Source organism: Salmo salar, chromosome ssa19, assembly GCF_905237065.1.
Source record: "Salmo salar chromosome ssa19, Ssal_v3.1, whole genome shotgun sequence".
Lineage (NCBI taxonomy): Eukaryota > Metazoa > Chordata > Actinopteri > Salmoniformes > Salmonidae > Salmo > Salmo salar.
The window spans coordinates 7,670,463-7,678,872 of NC_059460.1; the positions used below are offsets into that span (position 1 = coordinate 7,670,463).

Consider the following 8,410-nt stretch of genomic DNA (forward strand, 5'->3'; position numbering starts at 1 on the left):
TCTATGTCATGGAAAGAGCAGGTGTCCTTAATGTTTTGTACACTCAATGTATAGTTTGACAAGGTCATAACACAATAGAAAGTGTGTCAGTGTGGGTGTAATCTGCAGATTATGTCTTTGTGAGAGGTCATTATAACCATGTAGATGAGTGACCTCATCACAGACCAGTAGACTCTTAGGCCAGATGGCCTTTTAGGATGCTGTGAGGCCCCAAGAACAGCTGTACACAAAGATTAGTCCAGTTTAGTGTGCATTTGTTGTTGGGGATGGATGTGTGTGTGTATCTGTGTGTGCGTGTGTCTATGGAGATGTATGAGACCTAAGAGACCGATGAGACTCATGCCACTTACTTGTGCAGTACTGGTGGTATCTGTCCCATGCAATGGCAGCAATGAAGTGGATGCTGGCGAGAGCTGTCACGAAACCCTGGAAGCCGTGAGTCTGGCAGCCATCAGAGCCATAAGGCCAGTACCTGGAGAAGAGCGTAAAGAGGGGGAAAGACAATACATTAGGCCTTAACATTGTTATTCTTTTTATTGTGTTCAACAGTGAATTGATAGACTGGTAGAGCACAATGTAACAGAAAACTGTCATTTATATGGCCATTTTTAGTATTATCAACAAAAATAAACTTTAAAACATTTTACTGCAGCATGCTGTAAATGATGGTGCATTGTGGGAAAATTGGCATATTTCAAATGGTACTGTAATTCCACCCCACAGAATGCAGTACCATACCGTATTGTATTGTTTGAGCCCTAAAAACCTTTTGACCACTAAGGGATGCATGGTATGTTTGTTTCTGGCTCATGAACATATTTTGAGGCGTACCTTGTAAGAAGCTATATTTGTTGCAGCCATGAGTGAGAATGCTGTACCAATTTAACTCGTATGTGGTTATAGTGCTCCACCAATTTAAAATGTGTAGTCGACAGATTGAAATGGCAGCAAGTCTCAAAGCTTTAAGTGTTGAGCATTATGTCATGTCCTTTTGGTCTGTTTTACCCTGCAGTCTCTGTCAGTTTGGAAGCCTTTGAGAAGGCCTCTAGAAGTGCAAGTGATATAAAACATGAAATATAAATTCATATACTGTAATATAATAGCAGCCAACCTGCTTGCACTAATCACTTGTAATTACAGTGAAATACAAACTCCTCCCCTCAATGAATTTCATTCATTCATCCATTAATTAATTCATTCCGATTACAGTAGCAGTTACTTTTTTATAGTATAATATGGTCAAGTGTACAGTCAATTTGTGGTAGTGTACTGTGTGTCATTACACAGTACTTGCTTTGATACTGTATTTATATTACAGTAGGTGTACAGCAATATGAAATACAGAATTTTACTCACCACCGAGATGCCTGTAAGATACTGTCAGATTAATGGCAAACACTTTACAGTGCATAGAACTAGACTGCAGGGAAGGCCAGTGTCTGTTTATGATATTTTGCATTGGCCATGGTCATCTATTAATAACCATTTGAATTTGAAGTGAATCTGGTGCCTGTTTTAATCCTAAACCACCTAGACGCCAACCCAGAGCATCATCGTTCATCCCCCCGATTAAAGAGTTCTAAATCCTCCGCCTTTATGCATCACAGCACAGTCCCCGGGAGGTCTGTTATGACCCTACCCCGTTGGCCTTTGCCCCGGAATTATCAATCTACTACTCTAAAACCAGAGATATTGATTAGGCTATTGATTGGAATATGTCAGAGAGAGAGAGAGACACATATTCTCCTTTGAGTTGGTCCGCTATGGTATTGAGAACCCCCAGTATATAATATTCCATATTCAATTCATGGTATTTTGCAGTGGCAAAACGTTGCAACAATGAGTCAGTTTGAGTAAAAAGTGAATAAGGTGATGGAGAGGATTAGTATGCTATGTCACTCACCTCAGAAAACTGGAGAAAGCGGCAATGGTTGCGTTCGCAGAGATGCCCATATCGGCCAATGCCAAACTCAAGACTAGGAAATTGCTGGGGGTTCTCAGTTCTCTTATTTTGAGGAAAGCAGCGACTGTCACAGCATTCAGGAAGAATCCCAGAAGACCTTTAAGGGACATAACACAGAATAGGTTATAAACACAGTGGCAGTGTGCATGGCAGAGCACATATTCCATGATGAGAAGTTTTCTTTTGGAAGCCTGTTTAAACAATAATAATGTGTTATTCCAGGCTATTGAATGTGAAATTATAGGATATATCATGCAATTTTCTGGACAAAATCAGCATTTCATCCATATTGCATCAGGTCACATAACTGCACTGCTACCACTCCTTGTTAAAGAGTGCGTGAACAGGCCACCAAACCTGAACACGGAGCATCAGGTCTAACATAGCATATTGAAGCATAGCTACCGCATTTATGGATGAATTCCATCACTCACCCTCCACTAGCAGACAAGATCCCAAAGAGAATACATCGAAGTCTGAGAAACCATCCGGTAAAGGGTAGGAAGACACCATCTTCAATGCGATTTTTCACACCAGTAAAGTGCAGAAATCACAGATCTACTTACTCTTCACTGTCCGCTTGCTTTACAATGTGCCTCTAACCTAACTGATCCCACTTTTAAAGGGGCATTTCACATGAAAAAGCATGCATGCAATTATGTAAAGCTCTCTCACTCTCTTGCCCCAATCCGCACAAGAATGTCTTAATGAACGTAACAACACAACCCGCTGTCCCCTAATACGTATTTACACACCGCTACTCTAAAGCTCTCTACTAGTTACACAACAAGCCTTTCTGTCTGTGTAAGACCACCGTCTGGAGAAGGATGACCTTAATGTCAAATGCACATGTTTGGTGCAACTCTGTTACAACTCTGTTGAAAGATGTTCAGCACCCAGCCATATACATCCATTCATTCATGCTTTTTGTAGGCTTTTTGTAGGCTACTGAAGTGTTTGCATGGCAGTAATATACAGCACCCTTTACAGATATATAGGCTACATAACATGTATAGGCCTATAAACAGTATAACCTAGGCAGGGTTGGGTAGGTTACTTTCTAAATGTAATCTGTTATAGTTACTAGTTACCTGTCCAAAATAACGTAACTTTTGGATTAGCCGAACATAATCGGATTACTTTCAGTTACTATTGGATTACTTTCCCCTTAAGAGGCATTAGAAGAAGACAAAAAGGATCCGTCAAACACATTTGGTGGGTCATCATAGTGGTCTCTGACTGGTGGTCAGACTCACTCAGGTTTCCATCCACAGTTGTGTTTGTAAAGTCATACTGTATAAAAATCATAATTTATTTGTTCCATATGGTGGGATATTTTTGTGTCTGTAAAATGTATTATGGCAGTGGAAATGTCTTTATTGGCAAATATTGATATTTATTTTTTTATTTTTTATTTCACCTTTATTTAAACAGGTAGGCTAGTTGAGAACAAGTTCTCATTTGCAACTGCGACCTGGCCAAGATAAAGCGTAGCAATTCGACACATACAACAACACAGAGTTACACATGGAATAAACAAAACATACAGTCAATAATACAATAGAACAAAAGAAAACAAAAAGTCTATATACAGTGAGTGCAAATGAGGTAAGTTAAGACAATAAATAGGCCATGGTGGCGAAGTAATTACAATATAGCAATTAAACACTGGAATGGTAGATGTGCAGAAGATGAATGTGCAAGTAGGGATACTGGGGTGCAAAGGAGCAAGATAAATAAATAAATACAGTATGGGGATGAGGTAGGTAGATAGATGGGCTGTTTCCAGATGGGCTATGTACAGGTGCAGTGATCTGTGAGCTGCTCTGACAGCTGGTGCTTAAAGCTAGTGAGGGAGATATGAGTCTCCAGCTTCAGAGATTTTTGCAGTTCGTTCCAGTCATTGGCAGCAGAGAACTGGAAGGAAAGGCGGCCACGGAGGAATTGGCTTTGGGGGTGACCAGTGAGATATACCTGCTGGAGCGCATGCTACGAGTGGGTGCTGCTATGGTGACCAGTGAGCTGAGATAAGGCGGGGCTTTACCTAGCAGAGACTTGTAGATAACCTGTAGCCAGTGTGTTTGTCGATGAGTATGAAGCGAGGGCCAACCAACGAGAGCGTACAGGTCGCAATGGTGGGTAGTGTATGGGGCTTTGGTGACAAAACGGATGGCACTGTGATAGACTGCATCCAGATTGTTGAGTAGAGTGTTGGAGGATATTTTATAGATGACATCACCGAAGTCGAGGATCGGTAGGATGGTCAGTTTTACGAGGGTGTGTTTGGCAGCACGAGTGAAGGATGCTTTGTTGCGATATAGGAAGCCGATTCTAGATTTAATTTTGGATTGGAGATGCTTAATGTGAGTCTGGAAGGAAAGTTTACAATCTAACCAGACACCCAGGTATTTGTAGTTGTCCACGTATTCCAAGTCAGAGCCGTCCAGAGTAGTGATGCTGGACGGGCGAGCCGGTGCGGGCAGTGATCAATTGAATAGCATGCATTTAGTTTTACCTGCGTTTAAGAGCAGTTGGAGGCCACGGAAGGAGAGTTGTATGGCATTGAAGCTCGTCTGGAGGTTAGTTAACAGTGTCCAAAGAGGGGCCAGAAGTATACAAAATGGTGTCGTCTGCGTAGAGGTGGATCAGAGAATCACCAGCAGCAAGAGCAACATCATTGATGTATACAGAGAAGAGAGTCGGCCCGAGAATTGAACCTAGTGGCACACCCATAGAGACTGCCAGAGGTCCGGACAACAGGCCCTCCGATTTGACACACTGAACTCTATCAGAGAAGTAGTTGGTGAACCAGGCGAGGCAATCATTTGAGAAACCAAGGCTGTCGAGTCTGCCAATAAGAATGTGGTGATTGACAGAGTCGAAAGCCTTGGCCAGGTCGATGAATATGGCTGCACAGTAATGTCTCTTATCGATGGCGGTTATGATGTCGTTTAGGACCTTGAGCATGGCTGAGGTGCACCCATGACCAGCTCTGAAACCAGATTGCATAGCAGAGAAGGTACGGTGGGATTCGAAATGTTCGGTAATCTGTTTGTTAACTTGGCTTTCGAAGACCTTAGAAAGACAGGGTAGGATAGATATAGGTCTGCAGCAGTTTGGGTCTAGAGTGTCACGCCCCTTTGAAGAGGGGGATGACTGTGGCAGCGTTCCAATCTTTGGGAATCTCAGACGATATGAAAGAGGTTGAACAGGGGTTGCAACAATTTCGGCAGATCATTTTAGGAAGAGAGGGTCCAGATTGTCTAGCCCGGCTGATTTGTTTGGGTCCAGATTTTGCAGCTCTTTCAGAACATCAGCTATCTGGATTTGGGTGAAGGAGAAATGGTGGGGGCTTTGGCGGGTTGCTGTGGAGGGTGCCGGGCAGTTGACGGGGGTAGGGGTAGCCAGGTGGAAAGCATGGCCAGCCGTAGAGAAATGCTTATTGAAATTCTCAATTATAGTGGATTTATTGGTGGTAACAGTGTTTCCTAGCCTCCGAGCAGTGTGCAGCTGGGAGGAGGTGCTCTTGTTCTCCATGGACTTTACAGTGTCCCAGAACTTTTTTGAGTTAGTACTACAGGATGCACATTTCTGTTTGAAAAAGCTAGCCTTAGCTTTTCTAACTGCCTGTATATATTTGTTCCTAACTTCCCTGAAAGGTTGCATATCACGGGGGCTATTCGATGCTAATGCAGAACGCCACAGGATGTTTTTGTGCTGGTCAAGGGCAGAAAGGTCTGGAGTTAACCAAGGACTATATCTATTCCTAGTTCTACATTTTTTGAGTGGGGCATGCTATTTAAGATGGTGAGGAAGGCACTTTTAAAGAATAGCCAGGCATCATCTACTGACGGGATGAGGTCAATGTCATTCCAGGATACCCCGGCCAGGTCGATTAGAAAGGCCTGCTCGCAGAAGTGTTTTAGGGAGTGTTTGACAGTGACGGGGTGGTCGTTTGGTCACAGACCCATTACGGATGCAGGCAATGAGGCAGTGATCACTGAGATCACTGCCTCATTGCGGAAGTGTATTTGGAGGGCGAGTTAGTTAGGATGACATCTATGAGGGTGCCCGTGTTTACGGATTTGGGGTTGTACCTGGTAGGTTCATTGACAATTTGTGTGAGATTGAGGGCATCAAGCTTAGATTGTAGGATGGCCGGGGTGTTAAACATGTCCCAGTTTAGTTCACCTAGTAGCACGAGCTCAGAAGATAGATGGGGGCAATCAATTCACATATGGTATCGAGGGCACAGCTGGGGGCAGAGGGTGGTCTATAGCAAGCGGCAACAGTGAGACTTGTTTCTGGAAAGGTGAATTTTTAGTAGAAGCTCGAATTGTTTGTGTACAGACTTGGATGGTAGTACAGAACTCTGCAGGCTATCTTTGCAGTAGATTGCAACACCGCCCCCTTTGGCAGTTCTATCTTGGCGGAAAATGTTATAGCTAGGGATGGAGATTTTTAGGGTTTTTGGTGGTTTTCCTAAGCCAGGATTCAGACACAGCTAAGACATCCGGGTTGGCAGAGTGTGCTAAACCAGTGAGTAAAACAAACTTAGGGAGGAGGCTTCTAATATTAACATGCATGAAACCAAGGCTTTTACGGTTACAGAAGTCAACAAATGAGAGCACCTGGGGAGTGGGAGTGGAGCCAGGCACTGCAGGACCTGGATTAACCTCCACATCACCAGAGGAACAGAGGAGAAATAGGATAAGGGTATGGCTAAAGGCTATGCGAACTGGCCGTCTAGCTCGTTTGGAACAGAGAGTAAAATATAATAACCATCATATTGAAGTCACGTGATGATATGGTGTGTGGTCCTCCCACTACAACCTGGTAAAGCATGCAGTTTATTAGGCTACAGATGGAATAAGTAATATTATACCACAGCATTGTTGAATACTCGTTTCTAGAATGGACATTAAAACCAGATAACGGACCGTTCAAAAATATATGGGGAAAGTTGGAAAAGGTATCAGGACACCCTGTAATCATGACGCAATATGTGCCAACATGTGTAGACCGTACTCGCAACAAAGTTACAAAAAGCAACAATCACACAAACCGAAATTGGATAAACGCAGGTCCAATAAAGAAAAACTTATTTTTGGAGCATCTGATGACCTAATGTGGTGAGTGGTGAGTGATGAACATGGAGTTCTCTGGTTCCTACTGTAATCATGGCGCAAGTGGCACTTTACATAAATTCTCTGACATGAAATGTCTAGCTTGACCAGCTGTTTTCATCAACTGATATTTTTTAATTATATTGTCATATTGGCAGGTTTGCTAACAACAAACAATTTAGCAAGCTTGTAGCCTATTGTTTGATATGCAATGTGATCTCCTCATAATGAACAGTGTCGACGAGTGTCCTGACGAGAATGCACTATACCAGGAAAAATTGGGTATCATCAGCTCATTGTTATGGATCCATCTAAATAATGGTCAATAGAAAACAGCTTTAACAAACGAAAATGCAGCTACAAATCAAATCAAATTTTATTGGTCACATATATGTGTTTAGCAGATGTTATTCCGGGTGTAGCGAAATGTTTGTGTTTCTAGCTCCAACAGTGCAAGTAATATCTAACAATGTCACATCAATACACACAATACACACAAATCTAAAGTAAAGGAATGAAATTAAGAATATATAAATCTTTGGACGAGCAATGTCGGAGCGGCATAGACTAAGACACAGTAGAATAGAATACATCAGTCAAACGTTTTGACACACCTCTCATTCAAGGGTTTTTCTTAATTTTTTATATTTTCTACATTGTAGAATAATAGTGAAGACATCAAAACTATGAAATAACCCATATGGAATCATGTAGTAACCAAAAAAGTGTAGGGGGCAGTATTTTGACGTCCGGATGAAAAGCATGCCCAAAGTAAACTGCCTGTTACTCAGGCCCAGAAGCTAGGATATGCATATAGTTGGTAGATTTGGACAGAAAACACACTAAAGTTTCTAAAACTGTTAGAATAATGTCTGTGAGTATAACAGAACTGATTTGGCAGGCAAAACAACAGTCTTTAGAAATTGGTCAATGTTTTTCTTTTGAGAAATGAAGTAGTGCTGTTCTTTGTACGTGTCACTCTGAAGGTCCCCCATCTTTTGTTGCGCGTGAACAGGAGCGTGCCCATTGTTATTTGTCTTCTGTATCGGAAACAGATTATTCCGTCTTAAATTGTATCAATTATTTACATTTTAGGATACCTGAGGTTGGATTAGGAATGTTGTTTGAAATGTTTGGACCAAGTTTACAGGTAACTTATTAGATACTTTGTAGTCATGTTGGGCGAGTTGGAACCTGTGTATTTCTGAATCAAACGCACCAAATAAATTGACATTTTGGGGATATAAAGAAGGAATTTATTGAACAAAACGACCATTCATTGTGTCACTGAGACATTTGGGACTGCAAAAAGAAGATCTTC

General features: G+C 42.0%; 1 protein-coding gene across 1 annotated transcript in view; it reads right to left on the minus strand.

The window, feature by feature from the left end:
- LOC106578369 (RPE-retinal G protein-coupled receptor) overlaps positions 1-2,747 on the minus strand; it is a 36,345-nt gene extending 33,598 nt beyond the window's left edge. The window contains exons 1-3 of the mRNA XM_014157088.2: positions 2,398-2,747; positions 1,904-2,060; positions 351-472 (exon numbers count right to left, since the gene is read on the minus strand). Coding sequence (XP_014012563.1) covers positions 351-472; positions 1,904-2,060; positions 2,398-2,476 — 358 coding nt within the window. The 5' untranslated portion in view covers positions 2,477-2,747. The remainder of the gene's footprint in view (positions 1-350; positions 473-1,903; positions 2,061-2,397) is intronic.
- Between the last annotated feature and the right edge of the window lie 5,663 nt (positions 2,748-8,410).